This window comes from Capricornis sumatraensis, chromosome 4 (assembly GCF_032405125.1).
Source record: "Capricornis sumatraensis isolate serow.1 chromosome 4, serow.2, whole genome shotgun sequence".
Taxonomy (NCBI): Eukaryota; Metazoa; Chordata; class Mammalia; order Artiodactyla; family Bovidae; genus Capricornis; species Capricornis sumatraensis.
Genome location: NC_091072.1, coordinates 142529186 through 142556782, shown reverse-complemented (window position 1 = coordinate 142556782; position 27597 = coordinate 142529186). Strand labels below are relative to the sequence as shown.

The 27597-nt window shown below is 39.7% G+C and overlaps 1 protein-coding gene across 1 annotated transcript; it reads left to right on the top strand.

Annotated features, from left to right (window-relative positions):
- Window positions 1-1795: 1795 nt before the first annotated feature.
- Window positions 1796-27351, top strand: LOC138078748 (basic proline-rich protein-like). Its single transcript, XM_068971506.1, has 5 exons — window positions 1796-1859; window positions 3700-3961; window positions 25021-25142; window positions 26024-26059; window positions 27077-27351. Exons 1-5 carry the CDS (start codon window positions 1796-1798, stop codon window positions 27349-27351), a joined length of 759 nt encoding a protein of 252 aa, XP_068827607.1.
- The last annotated feature ends 246 nt before the right edge of the window (window positions 27352-27597 follow it).

The following is a 27597-nucleotide window of genomic DNA, read 5'->3' as shown; positions in this document are numbered from 1 at the left end:
GACCCCCTTATGTTGCTGACATAGTGGTGAACAGAATCTACAGACACTTGGACACAGAGATGGCAAGAAATGCCTTCTGTGGCTCTCATCACTGGAGACCAGAACCTGGGAGACACTCTCAGGCAAAAGACTGAAAGCAGTGCAGGAGACTTACAAATACACATTTTGGTAGACAATCCCTTGACCAGGCTTTCTCTCCAGGCTTTCTAAAGTTTAGAGTTATTGTGATTAAAGAATCAGAGTTTTGCTCAGCTAAAAGAGGCATCCACAATTTTAACCAACACTATGCCTCCCCAGAGAAATTTGTATCATTGTGCTCAAAGTAGCACACACATGATCTTCATTGTCGTGGTGTTTGTACCAGCAACCAAATTTAAAAAAAAAAAAGAAAGAAAGAAAGAAAATTATTTTATAAAGCTTCTTTTTATGAAGCCAGAAGAATAAGATACTAGAAACCTGTGTGAATGTATTGCTGATTTTAAAGGAAACTAATGTACATGGGGAAAATTTTTTTTTCAACTCACCTGTTAAGATCAGAGAAAAAGTTGAGCAACTGTAAAGAGGAATGCAGGTAGTCAAAAAAAAAAAAAGTTTGGAAACACAATACCTCATTATGAAATTTTTAAATAAAACTCAAGAAATCTAGTGAAGAATAGGCCTTAATTAAACAATAACAACAAAAATCCTCCAAAATGCATAACAAAAATAAGCTACAAATGAAAGTTAAATGCAGTGGCTGGATTAAGGAGAGAAAACATCAAAAAATAAATTTCATGTACATGGTGGGAAGAATGAGTGTCAGAACATTCTAGACAAAATTCCCTGTGTTTAAGAATAATCTGAGAAAACATGTTCTAACATGGAAACTCACCGAAAAATATAAGATCAAGGCAATGAAACTGAAGATTTGAAAGGAATATAAGACCATCTTTTGGGAGTTCATAAGTGTGGCTATTAAATTATCAGTGGAAGACAGGGAGGTTAAAAATATTTCATCACAGAAATAAGCCAAGAAGAATCTCGCAAAGAATTTAGAAAAGAGAAGAAGTTCTAGAGATATAGAATAACATGCTCCATTCAAGGAGATGTATATTCATTTTCTTTAGTCCTACAAGTCCTGTTGTAGATTTTGTGTCTACCTTTGCTTTTACTAACTATTGCAAGTCCTAAGATATTGATAAGAATAGAATGTCTTAGGTTACCTTTTTGGACAGCTCCAATACTTTCCTATCAGAGACCAGATAGACCTGGATGACATCTGGTGGCTTGAAAAGACTGAGGGTCAGCCTTCTGCCGTCCACATGTGCCCAAGGATGCTATCCACATATATTTCATAAATAACCTGAAATGATCTCTATCATCAAAATGTTTTGCAATGTATCATATACATGGGTAAACAAATACCACAGTGATGGAGTTTGGGTGATATGAAGCCCAGAGATCACAGCCAAAACACACACAAATAACACTTGGAAGGACAAAGAAATGATTTCACCAAAAAGACTGAAAATCAAAGGATGACAGAACAATTCTAATATCTGTGCTGAATGCTTGGACATTCTCCCTCAAAAGCTTTGCCCACATCACATGTTGTACCTTTTAGAAATGACACAATAATAACATTCTATCCATTCCATCCTGCTGGGATTAGTCCCAGCTATAACCCTGTCTAACTGGTGACAAGATCTGCCCAGTACAGAATTCAAAGATGCCATTGTTATGATCCCTTTTATAAAGGAACCTGCCTGGCTTCTCCCATTGCAGAGTTGAGAGCAAATCCAGAGCTTCTTCCGAGATGCTACTGATCCTGCTCTCAGTGGCCTTGCTGGCCCTGAGCTCAGTTCAAGGTTCAGTTTCTGGTAAGAATAAAGGGGGAGGGTGCTGAGACTCTGCTTGGGGCTTGGGGGATCACACTACAGTGAGGAAGCTTGTAAAGAGGAGACATAAGTGAAAGATATGGCTGCAGGGTGCTTAAGACAAGAGGAAGGTGCTTCACCTCCTCTATGATGTGAAGGCCTCAAACTTAGTACAACTGGAAATCAGCAGAGAATTTTTAAGCAGAAGAATGATAAATTAAGACTTCTCTCTGTGCTATGAAGGATGCATTGCAAAAAGGCAAGACTGGAACAGAGAAGTTCCCTCATGTAGATATTATGATAATCAGAGAAGGCACTGGATGAAGGTGGCCTTGCTAGGGGGTACCAGATGGATGGAGGAGGTGAAGTCCCTTCAGAGGTATTTTGGAGATAGAGCTGAGAGTAATAAATCTCTCTGTGTCTACATAGAAATATGGAGATTCCAGGGCACAGTGGTCTCATTTTATTCCCACCAATATTTAATATTTCAGAATGTTGTGCCCAATATGGCAAGATTGTATCTACATGTTTACTCCTGGTCCTTCTACCTTGAGAAGCCATGTTAATATAAGTAAAGTATTCCATGAATTGAGGGAAGAAGGACACTAAAACATAACACTGAAATATTCCAGCATTTAACCTAAACTAGCATTTGGGTTTAAGGGATCCTAGGAAGGATAAAAGGCCTCTTTTGAGTTTAAGGTTGATCCTCAGCACAGTAATAACCCTGCTGTGCCTTCATGTCCTCTTTCTTGTACAAAGGCATCACAGATGGTAGTTGAAAATTTATAATATCTTAGAGTATATACAGAGTGTGACCTTTTCCTGTAGAACATTGTGAACCCTGGAGAATATAGGTTCATCTTCTGCTTCTTTTCCTAGAAAGCAGCAGTGAAGAGTCTCTGAGCACTGTATTAGGTAAGTTGCAATTAATCCTCCCTCATCTTTCTTTTTTTCATTAGCAAGTTTTCAGTTCTCTGGTGTCCTGTTATCATCATTATCTGGTGAAGAGTTATAATCACTGATAGAAACAATAAAGATAAAGGCAGTCCTTTCTAACCTTGGTCTTGGGGACCATGAGCAAGGCCCTAACATAAATAACATGATATCTAGCTTGGATGACACTGACTATGCTGCCTGTTCCCTAAGGCCAGAAATGACTGTTGAGAGAGGACAACAAAGGGAAGGAGTCACAATTCTGACTCCTGCAGCCTACTGAGAGCCAACCCCTCAACTGACTGTTTCCTTCTTCCTCAGTATTCTTCTCTTTAAATGTGTGGTTTAGAAAAAATGCAAAGAAGCTAGGTCTGGTTCATTTTTAGCCTACTTTTCTGCTCAGCTGTGTCACAGTACCTAATTAAAATTGGCAAGTTATTTAGTGATCCTGTGTAGGCCATCATATTCTCTCTCTCTCTCCCTTTCTCTCTCTCTCTCTGTCCTACTATTGCTCCACCTGGTTTTAAAGCCAGGGGGTTCCATATATACTCTCCACAGGCCAGACTTGGAGTCATAATTGGCAGGTTATGTCAGTGATCCAAAATATATCTGGCAGCATAACTGACATGATTTGCTTTTCTTCTGTCCTTGTAGATATCATCTGCCAATTCTAAGATATCCATCACCTTTTTGCCAAATTGTTTTTCTCAAGAGCAAAGAACTAAGACTCAGTGTCACTAGTATGTGGGTGAACAGGAGTACTGCAAAAACAAGTGAGTAGGAAGGAAGCTGGTAGTTGAGAGATGGATTTTGGAGGAAGGGACTGTCCAAAAAGTTTATGAGAGATCAAAATGACAGGGGAGCCTTCCATCACCTAGTTCCTCTTTTTTTGTGCCATACTCTGTAGATGAAACCAGCTCAGACTCAAGCTCGGATGAGGATGTTTTCATACTATCTCGTGGAAAACGCAGAGAACGCAGAGGATCACCACCTTCACCTAATGATGAAAATGAAGATGAGGAAGCTCCACCAGGGCCACCTCCACCAGGGCCACCTCCACCAGGACCACCTCCACCAAGACCACCCCCACCAAGTGATGAACCTCAGCCGAATCCACCCCCACCAGAGGAGCAACCTGAGCAGAGTCCAGATGAAGACTCACCATCAGAGTAATCTGAAAGTCATTGTCAGGTATAGCTCCAGCTCACTCTCCATCAAGGGCCCTAAGCCTACAGGTCTCATACTTTAGTGAGTCACTGAATCAACAGAAAATATGTAAAAATTGCATAGTCCTGGACACAAGTTTTAAAGGTTTCTATTCAGAGAGTCTAAAAAAAGGTAGCAAAACCTCATATTTATTACAAGCTACCAAAGGTGATTCCAATTTTGAGACACAAGGATCATACATCGCCTTTTCCCCCAATGACCACGTGTCCTAAAGTGGGCTGGTGATGAGGAAGTACAGCCACGTTCTCCCTTGTCCTTCCCTCTTCTACTCCTCTGGTTCAATGACCCTCTCTTCTCAAGTTGCCACCTGACAGGCCTCTCAGGTCCAGGGTCCCTACTAAATGACACTTTAACTTTATGTTGCTAAATTTATCTAGCTAAAATATTTCCTTTTAAATTAGTATATGGTCAAGGTAAAAAAAAATAACTGAACAGAAAAGTATAAGGCTAACTCTTAAAGGCATCCACATCCTACCTTCCCACTCCCTTCCCCAAAGGCCACCACAGTTAACTCTTGAACATCTTCTTGGAAACACTTACATCCCTTAAAACATAACTATACATTTAATCTACAAATGATGTCTTACTTTATGCAGATTAATGGGTTGCTTATTTGAAATAATATAGTTGTTAAAAATATTCCTAACAGTTCATTGAGCTATATGGGTCCGTTTAATCCTCATTTTGTTTACTTTTTAATTTTGCTGTTCCATTGTCTGCCTGTGCCATGATTTCTTTAACCAACTGTTTATCAATGGATATTTAGGCCAGTTTCAGTTTTTCACTAGTTAAAAATTGGTTGCAGTAACCATCTTTGTAAATACATATTTGAACACTTTAAATAGTAACCAAGAGATAAAAAAAAGCTACTAACAACCTTTTATCTTGAAAGCAAGATTTTAGACCACATTATCCACTTGGTACATAAAAATGACAAATCCAAAGAAATTTGTAAGGAAACAGGAGAGGGAAGAAGAAGAGAAGGGAAATGTGGGCTCTTGGCTACTTCCCTTCACTGTTATCCGCAAGGATTAGAAACCACCTGCCCACTTTGTGTCAATCTCCTCTTTTGCTTTTCAGAGCATGAGTATGAAGATACCAGTCTTTCAGAAAGCGATGACATTGGAAGACATCTGTCTTCAGTTTACCAATAAAATAATCAGCATCCAGTTTCTAAGTGTCACGTCTCATTCCGGGTGTTTGTGAGTCTGAAATTTGAGGGCCATAAACATCCAAGACCGATGTCTCGTTCAAACTTCCAGCAGCATTCCTCCCAGACTGTCTTCTTAGAAGACATTTTCCCTTTGTTCTTTGCTTGGGGGCCAGAATGTGTATCTCCTTTCTACCTCCTGTTGCCTCCCCCTTCCACCTGACACCTTTATTCAGAAGCCAGGTGCCTTTCCTGTCCTTTCCTGGTTTCTATTAGTACTAATGCAATGTTTTTTATTATTTTCACACCTCTCTAATCATTTTAGGGAAATAAAGAAAATGTTGCAATATGAAGAAGTGGCAAGAGCTGAGAGAATCCTTAAAATTTCCAAAAGAATTGATCCTGGTTTCTAGTAAAATAAACGTGATTCTATGTCCTTATTCCCTCAAGCCCATTACCACATCCCCCTCTTTTAAATCATTTCTCAATTTTCTTTCTAAATCCTCCACCCCTCTATACCAAAATGTGAGTCAGTTTCATAAAGGAGATGACATGTTTTTTCTACAAAGCAAGGAAAATTTGGGGTTCTTCAGACATGAGTTTATCTTATCTGCTTTTATTAGCTCTGGACTTTTAGAAAGCTACTTCAACTCTCAGAGCCTTAGTTTTCCTATCCATATAGTGAGGATAATATTAATGCCTACCCTGGGGCACGAAGAGTAACAAATACCATACATACAAACCTAGCAGAGGAACTTCCCTCGTGGTCCAGTATTTAAAACTCTAACCTCCCAGTGCAGGGGACCTGGTTCGATCCTTGGTCAGAAAACTAGATCCCACCTACTGCAACTTAGATTCTAATACTGCAACTAAGACATACCACAGCCAAATAAATAAAAATAAAGGTTCCTTTTAAACACTGGCAAAGATTGCCTTCACCACTTTCTAATAATAATTATAGGGAAGGTTAGTACATGTGAAATTGTAAGAAATTAAGTATTTCCCAAGTTAAACTGTTCATATTGCTTTGTCAGAAGGTCAAATGACAATATTTTCTGACAATGCCTCTTCCAAATTCAAAAACAATGAAAAATGCTTTGCTTTCTGGTAGCACATTCTGGTGTCTTTTCATCTGTGTGATACTATTTCTGATACTGATTCTGTCATGGAACATTGATAACTTCCACTCACTTCCATTTCTTACAAAGTTGGAAAATATTCCTGGGTTAAAAGACACTCTTACAATGAGCATTAACAAAATCAATATTTAAAAAGAAACCTGGCATTGAGGCTGTTGACATCAACTGAAAAAACGAATGTTTAGATTCCATCAAAGGCTCCCCTACCTTGAAATCACATAGAATGAGAATCTGTCTAGGATGGAAAGCAGCACATTCATGAACATCTTTGGCAAAGACTGAAAAATCTTATGCACTAGAAAGAGGGGATCTCAGGAATATTCCTACAGAGCCAGATTCATCCTAATTCCAGGTCTACTCACTATACTTCTGTGAATGAATGCTGAGCATGATTTTATTTTTTACCTACAAGCTCAGACTATTATGCTGAACAGAAGTTAACTGAAACAAATGTTTTACTTAAACTGCTTCTTGAGTTATTCATGTTTAAATGTAATATAGAACTTCTCATGGTGGATTGTAGCTTTGGACTATATTTTCGATTCTGATTTTGGCATCTATTAAAAGTAATAGAACCTTGAGCTTTCTGTCAGCAAAATGATAAGTACATTCTTTAATTTCAAAAAACTACAATGCATTTCATTATTTCATTTAAATATGGCAAGTATTTTTTCCTATATTAAAAAAAATTGTCTAAAAAAAAAATACTGCACCCCTAGCCAACAAACACACACACAAGGGTGAGGTGTTCTCAGAGGCCGCAGCATAGGCACCAGCGGTCACAGCAGCCTTTGGAAGTGTGGCAGCTGTGGGGTCTGGTACCCTGAGACTCCTTCCTGGACCCCTAGAGGAGGCTTAATCACCAAGACTCCCATGGTCCCCCATCCTTAGGCCCCCTTTCAGTCCCACAGATGCACTTCAAGTGATGCCAGTTTGCAGCTGGACTGGGATTCTGCAGTGTGGGTCTCAGTAGGGCCTCTGTGTGCCTTTGCAGTCAAGGCCAGAAAACAACTGCACTGACTCTGAAACTATGACAGAGCCCACTTTGCATCACCCCCGCCCCCACCGTGGGTGGGTCCACTGGCGAGACAGGCACTGGGGCTGGTGGAGAGTGCCAAGGTTTGAGTGGACCCAGGCCTGTGCACACTCTGAGGAAGGGGTGGGAGACTGAGGGCAGGTGAGGGTCCACAGTCCACCTTCCACGCACCACCTCCAGGTGGGCAGGAGAGTCAAAGGACCTGAGGGCAGAAGAAGGAGAGCCATCTGCTTCCCCAGACATCCAGCACTCCTGTGGAGTGGCCTAAGCCCAGACCTGGAGAACATGACATCACCACATCCAGCATTTCTGCAAATCTTAATAAGACCTTCATCAACTGCATGTGTTCTACCCAGCTCTGACTTTCATGTAGTGTTCCTACTGAAAATGGCATAAAGCATAGAGAACTCAATTAATCCAGGTTAGAAGAAAATAATGTGGAAAATCTTCTCTCCACACCCCCACAAGGCTCCAGCTGTGGACCTAACACTTGTAACACTTATCTGTGACAGAAAAAGTGGCTCCAATAGGGTTGAATATGATTTCTTATTTCAGCCAGTCTTGCAGCCTCAGGAAGACAAATTCTTAGGTTTTGACAGGACTCTCAGTTGATTCACAAACTATGTGCTGCTTTCTTATTGAGGAAATTTCAAAACTCCACTTTTTAGAAATATTTCAAATGTGTTTCACAATTAGCACCCTTTTTACCACCAAGATAATTTTGCTTCCAAAGCCAAGAAACCCAACTAATTGGCTCATGTGGAAAAGAAACAAACAGAATATCAAATAAAAGAGACATCAAACATGAGTGGATTCAAAGGCTCAATATTTTCAAAAGGCTTTAATCAGCCATGGGTGTACATGTGTCCCCTATCTGAAGCCCCCTCCTACCTCCCTTCCCATCCCATTCCTCAGGGTTGTCCCAGTGAACCGGCCCTGAACACCCTGTCTAATGAATCAAAGCTGGACAGGCAATATATTTCACTTATGGTAATATACATGTTTCAGTGATATTCTTTCAAATCATCCCACCCTCGTTTTCTCTCACAGAGTACAAAAGTCTGTTCTTTACATCTGTGTCTCTTTTGCTATCTTGCATATAGGGGCACATGTATACCCATGGCTGATTCATGTGAAAGTATGGCAAAAACCACTACAATATTGTAAACTAATTAGCCTCCAAATAAAATAAATAAATAAATAAAGGCTTTAAATAATCAGTCTTCCCATGTGACTTTACTTCCTCCACCAGGCCTGTTGACAGCTGAGCGTCATTCTCTCTTTGGCCCAGTCACTTCATTTTTCCTGGAGCTATTAGTAATTGCCCTCCGCTCTTCCCCAGTAGCATACTGGACACCTTCCAAGCCGGGTGCCTTATCTTCCATTGTCATATCTTTTTGTGTTTTCATACTGTCCATGGGGTTCTCCAAGAATGAATACTGGAGTGGATTGCCTTTACCTTCTCCAGTGGACCACATTTTGTTAGAACTCTTCCCTATGACCCATCTGTCTTGGGTGTCCCTGCTCGGCGTGGCTCAAAACTTCATTGAGTTATACAAGCCCCTTTGCCATGACAAAGCTGTGATGCATGAAGGGGATCAGCTGTAGGCAAGAATCCCTTAGAAGAAACAGAGTGGCCCTCAGAGTCAAAAAAGAAGTCAGAAATGCAGTACTCCGGTGCAATGTCAAAAAGGACAGAATAGTCTTGGTTCATTTCCAAGGCAAACCATTCAACATCAAAGTAATCCAAGTATTTGCCCTAACCAAAGAAGCTGAAGTTGACTAGGTAAACAAAGACCTATAATACCTTCTAGAACTAACATCAAAAGAAACTGTATTTTTCATCATAGTGGATTGGAATGCAAAAGTAAGAAGTCAAGAGATACCTGGAATAACAGGAAAATTTCGCCTTGGAGTGCAAAATGAAGCAGGGCAAGGGCCAACAGAGTTTTGTCAATAGAAGACACTGGTCACACCAAACACCCTCTTCCAACAACACAAGAGACAACTCTACACATGGTCATCACCAAGTAGTCAATACCAAAATCAGATAGATTAGTTCTTGGCAGCTGAAGATTGAGAGCCTCTATACTGTCAGCAAAAACAAGACCAGGAGCTGACTGTGGCTCAGATCATGAACTCCTTATTGCAAAATTCAAGCTTAACTTGAAGAAAGTAGGGAAAACCACTAGGCCATTCAGATATGATCTAAACCAAACCCCATATGATTATACAGTGGAAGTGGAAATTAGATTCAAGGGAGTTGTTCTTTTAGATAAAGTGCCTGAAAACCTATGGACAGAGGTACATAACACTGTATAGGAGGCAATGACAAAACCATCTCAAAGAAAGGTTTTGCAATGAAAAAACACGATGAACAATGTTAAAAGATATTCAATATTTAGAAGAAAAACGTTTATTAAATATATATCATACAGGACTGATACCCACAATATATAAAGAAAACAAACAATAAAACTACAAAATAACCAACATGAATATGGATAAGTATGAAGTCAGACCAGGCATTCTGACTGCTATAAGGGATTGGCAGGGTGATTCCCAAAGGTGTCTGGGTTCCTGGTCATTGTGTCAAGTCTGCAGCTTTGTCTGGAAATGTATTGGATCAGCCAAAACTAGGCTGAAAGGCTAAGGATGATAATTGTGCTGGTGTCTGGATGTATGCTTCTTTACTTGCAGTCCTTTGAAAACTATAAAACTGTGAGATGGAGGATAGCCCACCAATAGGAGGTGTGCATATCTTTAATCCACATTGGTCTCTACATGCACACAGCCATCTCAGCCTGACTTGTGAACTGCTGAAACCTGGAGCAAGCAGTTGATCTTTCAGAGATTCTGACTCTCATAGTTCAGGCTCTTCATCCATAACCAGGAATGCACTGGAGAGGCTGTGGAGTACTCCAAACATTGAACCTCCACTGTGGAGTGCTGATCACTGCATGATATATTCTGATGGTCTTCCATCTCTATTCTTAGAAAATATTTGTCTGATATGACTTATTCAAATTCTTTGATTTATACAATACACTTTAGTACTTCTTTTATGAGATATACACAGATTTGTTAAAGAATGGTAAGGCATCTAGGGAGGGAAAAAATTGAGGAATAATTTTAAAAGGGAAATGGGATGTAGTGGGCTCAAAGATATGGGGACTTGGAAACATTCATTTTCTTAGCAAGAGGATCAGTTATTTTGGAGTTTCCTTTTTTGTTTGTTTTTCTTTAATTTTTATTTTATATTAGCCTATAGTTGATTTCACTCTCTTCTCTTTTTTCACTCTCTTTCACTCTTTCACTAAGGAGAGTGAAAAAGCTGGCGTAAAACTCATTATTCAGAAAACTAAGATCATCATATCTGGTACCATCACTTCATGGCAAACAGATGGGGAAACAATGGAAACAGTAGGAGACTTTATTTTGGGGGCTCTAAAATCACTTCAGATGGTGACTGCAACCATGAAATTTAAAGATACTTCCTCCTTGGAAGAAAAGCTATGACCAAACTAGACAGCATATTAAAAAGCAGAGACATTACTTTACCAACAAATCTCTGTCTAGTCAAATCTATGGTTTTTTGAGTAGCCATGTATAGATGCAATAGTTGGACTGTACAGAAAGCTGAGCACTGAAGAAGTGATGCTTTTTAACTGTGGTATTGGAGAAGACTCTTAAGAGTCCCTTGCACTGCAAGGTAATCCAAACAGTCAATCCTAAAGGAAATCAGTCCTGAATATTCATTAGAAGGACTGATGCTAAAGCGGAAACTCCAATACTTTGGCCATCTGATGTGAAGAATGAACTCATTGGAGAAGACCCTGATGCTGGGAAAGATTGAAGACAGAAAGAGAAGGGAACGACAGAGGATGAGATGGTTGGATGGCATTATCAATGCAATGGACAGGAGTCTGATTAGGCTCCCAGAGATGGTGATGCACAGGGAAGCCTGGTGTGCTACAGTGCATGGGGTCACAAAGAGTAGACACGACTGAACAATTGAAATGAACTGATAGTTGTTTTACAGTGTTCTGTCACTTTCATGTGTACAGCAAGGTTATTCCCATGTCAGTCAGTCAGTTCACTCACCCAGTCTTGTGCGACTCATGCAACCCCGTGGACTGCAGCATGCCAGGCTTCTTTAGTTCCTCTTCACTTTCTGCCATAAAAGTGGTGTCATCTGCATATCTGACGTTATTGATATTTCTCCCAGCAATCTTAATTCCATCTTGTGCTTTATCCAGCCCAGCATTGACTTCCCTGGTGGCTCAGATGGTAAAATGTCTGTCTACAATGCGGGAGACCCGGGTTCGATCCCTGGGTTTTGGGAAGATCCCCTGGAGAAGGAAATGGCAATCCACTCCAGGACTATTGCCTGGAAAATCCCATGGACAGAGGAGCCTGGTAGGCTACAGTCCATGGGGTCGCAAAGATTTGGACACGACTGAACGACTTCACTTCACTTCATTTCACTCTGCATATAAGTTAAATAAGCAGGGTGACAATATACAGCCTTGATGTACTCGTTCCTGTTTAGAACCAGTCTGTTGTTCCATCTCCAGTTCTAACTGTTGCCTTCTGGCCTACATATAGATTTCTCAAGAGGCAGATCAGGTGGTCTGGTATTCCCATCTCTTTCAGAATATTCCACAGTTTGTTAGGATCCACACAGTAAAAGGCTTTGGCATAGTCAATAAAACAGAAATAGATGTTTTTCTGGAACTTTCTTGCTTTTTTGATTATCCAACGGATGTTGGCAATTTGGTCTCTGGTTCCTCTGCCTTTTCTAAAACCAACTTGAACATCTGGAAGTTCACAGTTCATGTACTGTTGAAGTCAGGCTTGGAGAATGTTGAGCATTACTTTACTAGCATGTGAGATGAGTGCAATTGTGTGTTAGTTTGAGCATTCTTTGGCATTGCCTTTCTTAGGGATTGGAATGAAAACTGACCTTTTCCAGTCCCTTGGCCTCTGCTGAGTTTTCCAAATTTGCTGGCATATTGAGTACCATACCTTCACAGCATCATCCTTTAGGATTTGAAATAGCTCAACTGGAATCCCATCACTTCCACTAGCTTTGTTTATAGGGATGCTTTGAACACATTGGATACAGGAATGACAAATCACTTCAGTATTCTTGCCTTGAGAACCCCATGAACAGTATGAAAATTTATTTGCATATACATATACAAATGTCTATTCCTTTTCAAATTCTTTTCTCATATAGATTACTGCAGATTATTGAAACAAGTTCCCCGTAGGTCCTTATTGATTATCAATATTCAAGAATACTGAAATTGAAGAAAGTAGGGAAAACCGCTGGACCATTCAGGTATGACCTAAATCAAATCCCTTATGATTATACAGTGGAAGTGAGAAATAGATTTAAGGGCCTAGATCTGATAGATAGAGTGCCTGATGAACTAAGGAATGAGGTTCGTGACATTGTACAGAAGACAGAGATCAAGACCATCCCCATGGAAAAGAAATGCAAAAAAGCAAAATGGCTGTCTGGGGAGGCCTTACAAATAGCTGTGAAAAGAAGAGAGGCAAAAAGCAAAGGAGAAAAGGAAAGATATAAGCATCTGAATGCATAGTTCCAAAGAATAGCAAGAAGAGATAAGAAAGCCTTCTACAGTGATCAATGCAAAGAAATCGAGGAAAGCAACAGAATGGGAAAGACTAGAGATCTCTTCAAGAAAATTAGAGATACCAAGGGAACATTTCATGCAAAGATGGGCTCCATAAAGGACAGAAATGGTATGGACCTAACAGAAGCAGAAGATATTAAGAAGAGGTGGCAAGAATACACGGAAGAACTGTACAAAAAAGATCCTCACGACCCAAATAATCATGATGATGTGATCACTCATCTAGAGCCAGACATCCTGGAATGTGAAGTCAAGTGGGCCTTAGAAAGCATCACTAGGAACAAAGCTAGTGGAGGTGATGGCATTCCGGTTGAGCTATTTCAAATCCTGAAAGATGATGCTGTGAAAGTGCTGCACTCAATATGCCAGCAAATTTGGAAAACTCAGCAGTGGCCACAGGACTGGAAAAGGTCCGTTTTCATTCCAATCCCAAAGAAAGGCAATGCCAAAGAATGCTCAAACTACCACACAGTTGCACTCATCTCACATGCTAGTAAAGTAATGCTCAAAATTCTCCAAGCCAGGCTTCAGCAATACGTGAACAGTGAACTTCCTGATGTTCAAGCTGGTTTTAGAAAAGGCAGAGGAACCAGAGATCAAATTGCCAACATCCGCTGGATCATGGAAAAAGCAAGAGAGCTCCAGAAAAACATCTATTTCTGCTTTATTGACTATGCCAAAGCCTTTGAGTGTGTGGATCACAATAAACTGTGGAAAATTCTGAAAGAGATGGGAATACCAGACCACCTGACCTGCCTCTTGAGAAATCTGTATGCAGGTCAGGAAGCAACAGAACTGGACATGGAACAACAGACTGGTTCCAAATAGGAAAAGGGGTACGGCAAGGCTGTATATTGTCATCCTGTTATTTAACTTATATGCAGAGTGCATCATGAGAAACGCTGGACTGGAAGAAGCACAAGTTGGAATCAAGATTTCCCAGAGAAATATCAATAACCTCAGATATGCAGATGACACCACCCTTATGGCAGAAAGTGAAGAGGAGCTAAAAAGCCTTTTGATGAAAGGGAAAGAGGAGAGTGTGAAAGTTGGCTTAAAGCTCAACATTCAGAAAACGAAGATCATGGCATCCGGTCCCATCACTTCATGGGAAATAGACGGGGAAACAGTAGAAACAGTGGCTGACTTTATTTGGGGGGGGCTCCAAAATCACTGCAGATGGTGACTGCAGCCATGAAATTAAAAGACGCTTACTCCTTGGAAGAAAAGTTATGACCAACCTAGATAGCATATTCAAAAGCAGAGACATTACTTTGCAGACTAAGGTCCATCTAGTTAAGGCTATGGTTTTTCCTGTGGTCATGTATGGATGTGAGAGTTGGACTGTGAAGAAGGCTGAGCGCTGAAGGATTGATGCTTTTGAATTGTGGTGTTGGAGAAGACTTTTGAGAGTCCCTTGGACTGCAAGGAGATCCAACCAGTCCATTCTGAAGGAGATCAACCCTGGTATTTCTTTGGAGGAAATGATGCTGAAGCTGAAACTCCAGTACTTTGGCCACCTCATTCGAAGAGTTGACTCATTGGAAAAGACTTTGATGCTGGGAGGGATTGGGGGCAGGAGGAGAAGGTGATGACAGAGGATGAGATGGCTGGGTGGCATCACGGACTTGATGGACATCAGTCTGAGTGAACTCCAGGAGATGGTGATGGACAGGGAGGCCTGGCGTGCTGCGATTCATGGGGTCGCAAAGAGTCGGACACGACTGAGAGACTGAACTGAACTGAACTGAGCTGATATAGTATATATAGTAGTGGGAATAAGTTAATCCCAAGTTAGGCCCTCCTCATAGCCCTACGATCCAGGTTGGGTAAAGGATTAACTTTATTTTTAGGAGCTCTAACATGAATCAGTTCATGACCAGACAGTGATGTTAATAAGATGCCAGAGAAATGAAAAGTTGTTACCAGAAATAAAAGGGATTGATTTGATTAAGGATTAATTGTTGTACAATTGTGCAGTTGAAAAACTTTCATTATTGTCTTCTAGGAAAACAAATGGTAGCTTAAGAACAGAGCACTTTCTAAATCCTTCAGGGCTCACAGCCATTCTACAGGGAAAGAGACATTTCCAGCCACAATCTGTATATTAATAGATCACGTTGTTTTATGTGTCTAAGGCTTCCTCCATGCCCTTTCCCTTTCCTGAAATCTCCCATAAAATTCCATTTAATTTCTGCTAGGAAATATTTTTACCACCCCCCTGACCCTGCCTGCCACTGGGAATTTAGTGACCACAATTATGCACTCCAATTATGACAGTCTGATACTCTATTCATACATACAGTGGGATATTCCTCAGCCATTAAAAATTATAAAATAATGCCATTGACAGTAACATGGATGGATCTAGAGAGTGTCATAAGTGAAGTAAGTCAGAGAAGGAGAAATACTATATAACATCCCTTATTGTGTAATCTAAAAAGAAATGAAACAAATAACTTGCAAAACAGAGAGAATCACAGGCTGAGTCCCCTGGTAGTTCACCTGAAACTAACACAACGTTTTTAAGCAGCTATACCCTAGGACAAAATAGAAAGTTTAAAGTCTGGGGGAAAAGCCTCAATTTCATTGCCTTGATCTTCTGATTACAATCAGTTTAGAACATGCTACAAAATGTTTTCTTAGATTGTTATTTAACACAGGAAATTTTCTGTAGAATATTTTGATGCTTATTTCTCCCTAATCTATGTCTGAAATTTATTTGCTGATATTGTCTTGGCTTAAGTAATCCTCCCTGTGTTTTTTAACTTTTACATGTGGTAGTTTTTCTATGCAATTTCAGGGAATATTTCTCTGGCCACTTAATTAGGGCCTATGCTAGAATTCACTGGTCTTGTTGACTTTAATTTTTAAAATTTAGCCTCAAGGCACTGTATTTCCAAATTTTTTATATTACATACATTCTGATTTTCACGTGCTTGTTATGCTGTTATATTCAGTAGATCTCTGCTAATCCTTTAATTTGATGATTGAAATAGTTAATAGCATCATAGGGAATTTATTTCAGAACTAGTATAATGTTTAATATAATTGTTCAGTTTTTGAGCAATGCTGATGGTAATTTTTGCCAAGATCATGCCACATGGGTCCCATCACTTCATGGCAGATAGAAGGGAGAAAGTAGAAACTGTGACAGATTTTATTTGCTTGGGCTCCAGAATCACTGCAGACAGTGATTGCAGCCATTAAAAGACGCTCTTCCTTGGAAGGAAAGCTATGAGAAATATAAACAGTGTATTAAAAAGTAGAAACATCACTTTGCTACAAAGTCCATATAGTCAAAGCTGTGGCTTTTCCAGTAGTCATGTACAGATGTGAGAGTTGGACCATAAAGAAGGTTGAGCACTGAAGAACTGATGCTTTTAAATTGTGGTGTTGGAAAAGACCCTTGAGAGTCCTTTGGACTACAAAGAGATAAAACAATTCAATCTGAAAGTAAATCAACACTGAATATTCATTGGAAGGACTGATGCTGAAGCTGAAGCTCCAATATGTTGGCCACCAGATGCAAGAGCTGACTCACTGGAAAAGATTCTGATGCTGGGAAAGATAGAAAGCAGAAGGGGCGACAAAAGATGAGATGGTTAGATAGCATCATCGACTCAATGGACATGAATTTGAACAAATTCTGAGAGACAGTGAAGGACAGAGAAGCCTGGTGTGCTACAGTCCATGAAGAAGCAGAGAGTCAGACAGGACCTAGCGACTGAAAAAGAACAAAATAGTAATTTTAGATTGATGTCCTTGAGTTATCACAAGGAGAGTCACATAGCCAGAAGTCCTAAAGACAGTGCCCTTGACCGATGTAAATAAATGGGTCCCTTGCTCTGTATATGAGTGTCTGGGCCTTTCCAAAAGGTTGCAGATAATATTGCAGAAAGACTTTCTGATACAGTGAGTTTCTCTGTAGATAACTGTGCCTTTCAGGATGACTGGACAGATTGGTTTCTTTTCTTGGCATAATAATGGATGTATTCCAGAAAGGGGACTGTATCCACAGTTGACAATGTGGGAAATTTGTATGGCTATGTGGTGAGGCAGAATGATTCCAGCTAGGTTTGGTGAGAGAGAAGGAGGTTTTAGTGATAAAAAAGGTCCCCTCTTGGTACTGGGATGAATGCTTCTGGTTTCCTCAGACAATAATTTGGAAAGCAAAGTGGAGAACAGCTGTCACCAGGTGACTTTTGGAAGACCTTCCAGTGACAAAGAAGGTTCACAGGTAAGGAGGAGAGGGAAGTGGCAGCAAACTTGAGTAGGGGCTGGAGAGGGGGCAGTCCTGTGGAAAGCAGGCTTCCCTTTGGCTTGGCAAGGACTGGAAATAGCAGGTGGCTCTTCAAAATGTCACTCAGTTTAGAACCTTTCAATAACCTTTTCCAGTGTGAGCCATGCAGGTTAGCGATTAGTTTGCTGTGACAGGAAAAATATCAGCCTTGGACTCACCAGTCAGAACAAAAACAGACGAAATGGAAGAGCTGAAAGAGAAGGCTGTCCATCAGGAAGGATGGGGAGGAAACAAAGAGCATGACTGTAGCAGAAGCTTAGGTGACTGAAAAGGAACAGACTCTCAAGCAATGCGTGTGCCTCCTCATATGGATGCTTAATTTGACACATGCCAAGGAGAATTCCTAATCACCTTCCCTGAAAGCTGCTCTCCTGCAATATTTTCTCAGTTAAAAGCAGCTGTTTCAGAAATAATAATAATAATAATAATAATAAATAACAGGCAGCTGTTTCATCCGTTTGTTTAAAAATTAACTGGGGATTCATTCTGGACCATGCATCCCCATATTCCCCCATTAGCAAATCCATTTGGCTGAACTATCAATATATACCCCAAATATGAGTCCATCCTTAATGTCTACCATAGGAATCTGGTGCAGGAGATGACTGTTTCTCTCCTGGAGGAGTGTAACAGCCTTCCAGCTGTCTTCAGTAGCATTCTTGCCCTCTGCCACATCCCATATCAGTTCTCCACTCAACAACCAGAGTGATCTTTGACAAATACAAATTAGATCATATCATTTTCTTGCTTAAGAACCCCCAACTTTTCCCCTTGTAATCATGTATACTTTTCACACCTTAACTTTCAACAGCCCTAATGTCTGTGACAGAAAAAGAGGCTCTAAAAGGGGCACAATATGACAGTTGTTCCATCTAATCCACCAACTTAGGAAGTCAAATTAACAGAATTTGACGGAATTACCCTTGGTTGTTTCACAAAATATGTGCTGCATTTTTTTTATCTTTTATTGAAGGATAAATGCTTTCTAGAATTTTGCTGTTTTCTGTTAAACCTCAACATGAATCAGCCATAGGTATACATATATCCCCTCCCTATTGAACCTCCCTCTATCTCCCTCCCCATCCCACCCTGCTAGGTTGATACAGAGCCCTTTTGTGAGTTTCTTGAACCATATAGCAAATTACATTTTGCTATCTATTTTGCATATATTAATGCAAGTTTCATTGTTACTCTTTCCACACATCTCAACCTCTCCTCTCCTCATGTCCATAAGTATTTTCTCTATGTATGTTTCTCCATTGCTGTCCTGCAAATAAATTTTCAGTACCATTTTTCTAGATTCCATATATATATATGCATTAGAATATGATATTTATCTTTCTCTTTCTGGCTTATATCACTCTGTATAATAGGTTCTAGGTTCATCCAACTCATCAGAACTGACTCAAATCCATTCCTTTTTATGGCTGGGTAATATTCCACTGTGTATATGTACCACTACTTCTTTATCCATTCATCTGTCGATGGACGTCTAGGTTGCTTTCATTTTCTAGCTATTGTAAATAGTGTTGCACTGAACGATGGAATACCTGTGTCTTTTTCAATTTTGGTTTCCTCTGGGTATTTGCCTAGGAGTGGGATTGCTAGATCATATGATGGTTTTATTCCTAGTTTTTTAAGGTCTCTCCATACCATTTTCCATAGTGGCTATATTCATTTACATTCCCACCAACACTGCAAAATGGTTGCCTCTTCTCCACAGCCTTTTCAGCATATACTGTTTGTAGATTTTTGATGAGGGTCATTCTGACTGATGAGAGGTGATACCTCATTGTAGTTTTGATTTGCATTTCTCTAATAATGAGCTAGGTTGAGCATCTTTTCATGTGTTTGTTAGCCCTCTGATTATCTTCTTTGGAGAAATGTCTGTTGGGTCTTTTTCCCACTTTTTGACTGGGTTGTTTGTTTTTCTGGTTTGAGTTGTATGAGCTGCTTGCATATTTTGGAAATTAACCCTTGGTCAGTTGTTTCATTTGCTATTATTTTCTCCCATTCCGAGGATTGTCCTTTCACCTTGCTTTAGTTTCCTTTGCTGTGAAAATGCTTTTAAGATTAATTAGGTCCCACTTGTTTACATTTGTTTTTATATTTCCTTTACAGTAGGAGGTGGGTCATAGAGGATCTTGCTGTGATTTATGTCATCAAGTGTTCTATGTTTTCCACTAAAAGTTTCATAGTTTCTTGTCTTACATTTAGGTTTTTAATCCATTTTGAATTTGTCTTTGTTTATGGTGTTAGGAAGTGTTCTAATTTCATTTTTGAACATGTAGCTGTCTTGTCCAGTTTTTCCACACCATTTATTGAAGAGGCTGTCTTTGCCCCCACTGTATGTTCTTGCCTCTTTTGTCAAAAACAAGATAGCCATGGGTCATTGGTTTATTCCTGTGCTTTCTATCTTGTTCCATTGGTCTACATTTCTGTTTTTGTGCCAGTACCATACCATCTTCATGACTGTAGCACTGTAGTATAATCTGAAGTCAGGAAGGTTGATTCCTCAAGCTCCTTTCTTCTTTCTCAAGACTGTTTTGGCTATTTGGAGTCTCTTGTTTCTGAATTGTGAAATGTTTGTTCTAATTCTGTGAGAAATGTCATTGGTGCTTTGTCAGGGATCACATTGAATCTGCATTTTGTAGTATAGTCATTTTCAGAATATTGCTTCTTCCTACCCAGGAACATGGACTATCTATTTATGTCTTCTTTGATCTCTTTCACTCTTGTCTTATAATTTTCTATGTACAGTTCTTTTGTCTCTTTAGGTAAGTTTATCTCTAGATATTTAATTCTTTTGGTGCCAAGGTGAAATGGGATTGATTCCTTAATTGCTCTTTCTGATTTTTACTGTGAGTATATAGAAATGCAAGTGATTTTGGTATATTGATTTGTATCATGCAACTTTCCTAACTTCACTGATTAGCTCTTATAATTTTCTGATACTATCTTTAGGGTTTTCAATATACAGTAAGGTGTCATCTTCAAGCAGCCAGAGCTTTACATATACTTTTCCAATCTGGATTCCTCTTTTTTTTTTTCTTCTCTGTCTGCTGTAGCTAGGACTTCCAGAACTATGTTGAATAATAGTCATGAAAGTAGACATGCTTTCAGTTTTTCAGCGTTAAAAATAACATTTGCTCTAGGCATGTCATATATGGCCTTCACTAGGTTGAGGGAGGTTCCTTCTGTGCCCATTTTTTCAAGAGTTTTAATCATAAATGGGTACTGAACTTTGTCAACAGCTTTTTCTGCATGTTTTGAGATTATCATATGGTTTTTATCTTTCCGTTTGTTAAAATAGGGTATCACATTGATTGATTTGTTTATATTAAATAATCCTTGCATCCCTGGAATAAATCCCACTTGATCATGGTGTGTGAGCTCTCTCACGTGTTGCTGAATTCTGTTTCCTAAAATTTTGTTGAGGATATTTGCATCTATGTTCATCAGTAATATTGGCCTGTAGTTTTTTTATGTGTTGTCTTTGTCTGGTTTTGGTCATGTGCTGCTTTTTTATTGAGGAAAGTCCAGTACTCTTTGTTTGTGGCAGAAATATCTCACATTTTGTGTTTAGCAGTTGGCACTCTTCTTTTCCATTGAAATCATTTTGGTTTCAAATGCAAGAAGCCCAACTAAAATTACCTGTAGGAGAAAAGGAAAATGGATTATGAAAATAACAGGGACCTCAAATGAGTGGATTCAGTGGCTCAAAAATGTTATCCAAGGGCCTTAAGCCATCTCTAGCTCTTCCTTTGTGGCTGCCAGTAGCTCTCTACCTCACTCCCTCATCTTAGGAACTCATTCAGATATTTTCCTGTGGATATACTTCTTTTGATCAAAGCTCTCATTCTCCCTTTCCCTTTACACTGTTTTGCTAAGTTTGCTGCTACTCATATATCCTAACTGTAATTTCTACCTATGTTAAAACTCATAAAGTGTAAGGATTTGTGAAAATCATTGATCATATTATAATCTGATTCCTTCTTATGAAAAGTGAACATAATGCCAAGAAATTAAGGGGCTATTATTGAAGATCCATGAGCCAGTGAATATTTAGCGCTTGTGCCTGTGCCGAGCACAGGGACTGATTAGAAGATATTCAGCTATAAAGTTGCACATGTAAAGAAATTTGTTATGTGATGGAAATGGCAATTCACCTCCCTGACAGAGAGTGGATTATTCAGTAGCATTTAAGGATAATTAGCCACCCAATTGTTTTTAAATATTTTAGTCCTCTACTATACTGGAATCACAAAAAGTACCAATTTGAATGGATAAAAGAGATAACTGTGATTTATTGCCTCAAAACAAATGTGCACATATATGGTGTTGAGGTAGAGAAGTAGGAAGGGAATGTATATAATAGTGGGATGGGGAATAGTAGTGTCTATGGTAGTAAGATAGGAAAACAATCACGACTAGGACATAAAAGGCATAGACACAAAAGAAACAAGAGGGTTAAAGTCTTTATAACAAAAAAACCCAAAACAAAATTAAAAGACATTCACATTAGAAACTAGGAGCAAATATTTATAGAATATATGTCATGCACAGGATTATTATCCATAACATATGATAAACCCAACAGTAATAAAACTTCAAAAATATGAAAATGAATAAATATGACTATAAATATGGCACACTAGCTGCTGGAAGAGACTGTCAGCAGGATTGCCAAAGCAAATGAGGTTTTGATCATTGTTTCATGTTTATAGCTCCATGTCCAGAAATGTGCTGGACCAGGCTAGACTAAGCTGAGGAGCTAAGGGTGATAACTGTGTTCATGCCTGGGTGTATGCTGCCTTACTCGGTACTCATCTTGAAAACTAAAACTATGAGATGGATGGTGGCCCTGCTCATAGGAGGTCTTTGGCCTCTGCACTCACACAGCCATCTCAGGCTGACACGTGAACTGCTGAAACCTGGAGGCAGCAGTTCATCTTCCAGAAGTTCTGACCCTCACTGATTCAGATTCTTCATCCAACCAAGAACAAACTACACAAGCTTTGGATGGGCTCTGATCATTGGACCTTCGCTGTCCTAAATAACAGTGCTGATTGTTCCATTATGTATTAATACTGTCTGCACTCTGTATTCTTGGAAGAGTTTGGCCTCATATAATTTACCCAAAATGTGGTTTGAACTATCTTTCTACCAGTCAGAGATAGATATGAACTCTAAGTCCACATACACAAAGGACAGATAAAAGGACAATGATCATATGAAAGGAATTTAACTCTCACTGATATTAGGAAGAGACACATTAAGATCAAGTATCTTTGTGTATAACTGAGTTACAAAAAGATAAAAGTAACAGATATCAAGGAATAGAGAGGAATAGACAGAAAACCAGTACCTGCATGAACTACTATTTCTTTACATTATTACAGCTCTTTTTGAGAGGTTAACACTTGCTACTTGCGTTTATTTTGACCCAGAATTTCAGTTTTTGGTATACACTGGTTATGTACACAGTATTCTCCATAAAATACACAAAAATGGGACTTTCTTGGTGGCACAGTAGATAAGAATCTGCCAATGCAGGGGACACAGACTCGATCCCTGGTCCAAAAAGTTCCCACATGTGGCAGAGCAATGAAATCTATGAACCACAATTACTGAGCCCATATGCTGTAACTCCTGAAGCCTGTGGATCTAGAGACTGTGTTCTGCAACAAGAGAATTCACTGCAGCAAGCCCATGCTCTGCAACAAAGAGTAGCCCCTGCTTGCTGAAGCTAGAGAAAGCCCACATGCATCAAAGATTCATTGTAGCCAAAAATAAATAAATAATTTTGTTTTAAAGATAAGCCCACCTGGAGGAAAAATGAGTCATTCATTAACCATTTCAACAAAATACTTCTTATAAGGATATCTGCTTCCTTCCTTCTTCCATGTCTTAATACAACCAGGAGGGAGATAAGTGTTGCTTTAGATTCCATATAGAAGGAGTTATCATTGTATTTCTCTTTGAATTCAGAAGAAGAGCCATTTCTTCCTCTCAAATTTTCTGACCCCTTTATGTTGAAGACAAAGTGGTGAGCAGAATCTACAGACACTTGGACATAGAGATGGCGAGAAATGCCTTCTGTGGCTCTCATCACTGGAGGCCAGAATCTGGGAGAAACTCTCAGGCAAAAGGCTGAAAGTAGTGCAGGAGGTTTACCAATATGCACTTTGGTAGACAACACTTTGACCACACTTTGTCTCTAATCTTTCTAAAGTTTAGAGTTAATGTGACTCAAGATTCAAAATTTTGCCCAGCTAAAAGAGGCATCCACAATTTTAACCAACACTATGCTTTCCCAGAGATATTTGTATCATTGTGCTAAAAGTAGCAAACACATGATCTTCATTATCGTCATGTTTGTAACAGCAACCCAAAAAAACAATGAATTTGCTGTACAAGTATCTTTTTATGAAGGCAGAACAATAAGATACTAGAAACCTGTGTGAATGTATTGCTGATTTTAAAACAAACTTATGTACATGGGGAAAAGGATTTTTTCCCATTCATCTGTTAAGATGAGAAAGCCTCATCAAGTGTAAAGAGGAATGCAGGTAACAAAGTTTGGAAACGTAATATCTCATTATGAAATTTCTAAATAAAAGTCATCAAAGCTAGTGAAGAATAGACCTTAATTAAACAACAACAAAAATCCTCCAAAATGCATAACAAGAGGAAGCTACTAATAAAAGTTAAATACAGCAGTGGAAAAAGGAGAGAAAATATCAACAAATAAGTTTCATGCAGACGGTGGGGAGAGTGTCAGAATATTCTAGACAAAATTCCCCGTGTTTAAGAATAATCTGAGAAAACATTTTCTAACATGGAAACTCACAGAAAAATGTAAGATCAAGGCAATGAAACTGCATATTTGACAGGAGTATAAGACCATCTTTGGGAGTTCATAAGTGTGGCTATGAAATTGTCAGTGGAAGACAGGGAGGATAAAATTATTTCCTAGCAGGAACAAATCAAATATTATCTCACAAAGATTCTAGAAGAGAACAGAAGAAATCTTAGAGACATAGAATAACATGACCCGTTCAAGCGGTTGTGTATTCATTTTCCTCAGTCCTACAAGTCTTGTGGTAGATTCTGTGTCTACCTTTCCTCTTATTAAATATTGTAAGTCCTAAGATATTGATAAGAATAGAAAGTCTTAGGTTACCTTGCCAATACTTTCGTATTACAGAACAGATAGACCTGGATGATATCTGCTGGCTGAAAAGGTTGAGGGTCAGACTTCTGCCATCATATGTGCCCAAGGATGTTATCCATATATATTTCATAAATAAACTGAAATGATCTCACTCATCAAAATTATTTGTAATGTATCATATACATAGGTAAACAAATACCATGAATGATGGAGTTTGGGCCATATAAAGCCCAGAGATCACAGCCAAAACACACATGAAAGACAAGTGGAAGGACAAAGAAATGCATTCACCAAAAAGACTGAAAACCAGATGACGGAGCAGTTCTAATATCTGTGCTGAATGCTTGGACATTCTCCCTCAAGAGCTTTGCCCACGTCACATGTTGTACCTTTTACAAATGACACACTAATAACATTCTATCCACTCCATCCTGCTGGGATAAGTCCCAACTATAACTGTATCTATCCGGTGACAAGATCTGCCCAGTATAGAACTCAAAGAAACCACTGTTCTGGTCCCCTTTATAAAGGAAGCTCCCTGGTTCCTACCAGGACAGAGCTGAAAGCAAATCCAGAGCTTCCTCCAAGATGCTGCTGATCCTGCTCTCAGTGGCCTTGCTGGCCCTGAGCTCAGCTCAAGACCTGGTTTCTGGTAAGAATAATGGGGGAGGGTGCTGAGACTCTGCTTGGGGCTTGGGGGGTCACACTGCAGTGAGGAAGCTTGCAAATAGGAGACATAAGTGAAAGATGTGGCTGCAGGCTGCTTAAGACAAGAGGAAGGCCCTTCACCTCCTCTATGGTGTGAAGGCCCCAAACTTAGTACAACTGGAAACCAGCACAGAATTTTTAAGCAGAGGGATGACAAATTGCGACTTCTCTCTGTGCTATGAAGGATGTATTGCAAAAAGGCAAGACTGGAACAGACAAGTTCCCTCATGAAGATGCTATGAAAATCAAAGTAGGCAGTGGATGAAGGCCTTGAGAGGGGATGCCTGGTGGATGGAGGTGAAGCCCATTCAGAGCTATTTCGGAGACAGAGACGAGAGTAATAGATCTCTCTGTCTGCCTACAGATATGGAGATTCCAGGACACAGTGGTCTCATTCTACACCACCCACGGGTAATATTTCAGAATGTTTTGCCCAATATAGGCATGATTATATCCACATGTTTACTCCTGGTCCTTTTACCTTGAGAAACCATGTTACTATAAGTAAAATATTTCATAAATTAAGAGGGCAAAGGACACTAAAACATCATTTAACCTAGATTTCCAGCATTTAACCTGAACTAGCATGAGAGTTTGAGGAATCCTAGGAAGGATAAGAAGGCCTCTCTTCTTTTGAGTTTTGTGGTTGATTCTCAACACAGAAACAGGCCTGCCATGTCTTCACGTCTTCCTCCTTTTGCAACAAGCATCAAGATGGCATCAAAAAGTTATAATATCTTCGAGTATATACAGAGTGTGTCCCTTTTCCTGTAGAGCATTGTGAGGCCTGAAGGATATAGTTTCATCTTCTGCTTCTTTTCCTAGAAGGCAACAGTGAAGAGTCTCTGAGCACCGTACTAGGTAAGTTGCAATTAATCCTCCCTCAACTTCTTTTTTTCATTAGCAACTGTTTGTCCTCTGGTGTCCTATTATCATCATTATTTTGTGAATAGTTATCATCAGTGATAGAAACACTAAAGATAAAGGCAGTCCTTTCTAACCTTGGTTTGCAGGACCATGAGCAAGGTCCTAACATGAATAACACGATGTCTAGCCTAGATGACACTGGATATGCTGCCTGTTCCCTCAGGCCAGAAATGATTGTTGAGAGAGGACAACAAAGGGAAGGAGTCACAATTCTGACTCCTGCAGCCTACTGAGAGCCAACCCCTCAACTGACTGTTTTCTTCTTCCTCAGTATTCTTCTCTTTCAATATGTCATCTAGTAAACCTGCAAAGAAGCCAGGTCTGGTTCATTTTTAGTCTGATTTTCTGCTCAGCTGTGTCACAGTACCTAATTAAAATTTGCAAGTTATTTAGTGACCCCTGTGTGTGCCATCATGTTCTCTCTCTCTCTCTCTCTCTCTCTCTCTCTCTCTCTCTCTCTCTCTCTCTCTCTCTCTCTCTCTCTCTCTTTCCTAATATTGCTCCACCTGGTTTTAGAGCCAGAGAGGTTGACATATACTCTCAATGGGCAAGGCTTGGGGTCATAGTTGGCAGGTTATATTTTGACCTAAAATATATCTGGCAAGCATAACTGACATGATTAATCCCTTTGCTATTCTTCTGTCCTTGGAGACATATTCTGGCGATTCTAAGATATCCAGCACCTTCTTTTTTGCCAAATTGAAGACACTTTTTTTCTCAAGAGCATAGAGCTAAGACTCAGTTTCACTAGTATGTTGGTACTGCAAAAAGAAGAAATGATTAGGAAGGATGTTGTTGAGAGGAGTACAGAAGAAAGAAGAAGTGAGTAGAAAGGAAGCTAGTATTTTAGAGTCAGGTTCAGGAAGACAGAACTTTCCAAAAGTTTATCAAAGATCAAAATGAGAGGGGAGCCTTCCATCACCTAGTTCCTCTCTCTTTGAACCAACTCAGATTCAAACTCAGACAATGATTTTCCCGAACCACCTCCTGGAGGACCTGAAGGACCACCACCTAGACCCCCTCCTGATGATGAAAACGAAGATGAGGAACCTCCACCAGGGCCACCCCCACAAGAGCCACCTCCACCAGGGCCACCTCCACAAGAGCCACCTCCACCAGGGCCACCTCCACAAGAGCCACCTCCACAAGAGCCACCTCCACCAGGGCCACCTCCACCAGAGGAGCAACCTGAGGAGAGTCCAGACGAAGACTCACTACCCGAGTAATCTGAAAGTCATTGACAGGTATGACTCCAGCTCACTCTCCATCAAGGGCCCTAACCCTAAAGGTCTCACACTTTAGTGAGTCATTGAATCAACAGAAAATATGTGAAAATTGCATAGTCCTGGACACAGATCCGAAAGGTGTCTATTCAGATAGTCTGAAATAAGGGAGCAAAACCTTATAATCATTACCAGCTATCCAAGGTAATTTCAATTCTGACCAGCAAGGACCAGAAATAGCCTTTTCTC

What these genes read in the sequence shown, in the direction of transcription:
- LOC138078748 (XM_068971506.1), top strand. Translation starts at nt 1,796, where the DNA reads ATGCTACTGATCCTGCTCTCAGTGGCCTTGCTGGCCCTGAGCTCAGTT. An exon ending in GATGAAGACTCACCATCAGA is followed by an intron (nt 3,962 to 25,020) that starts GTAATCTGAAAG and finishes CCCTTTATAAAG; the next exon opens with GAAGCTCCCTGGTTCCTACC. An exon ending in GTCTCTGAGCACCGTACTAG is followed by an intron (nt 26,060 to 27,076) that starts GTAAGTTGCAAT and finishes GAACCAACTCAG; the next exon opens with ATTCAAACTCAGACAATGAT.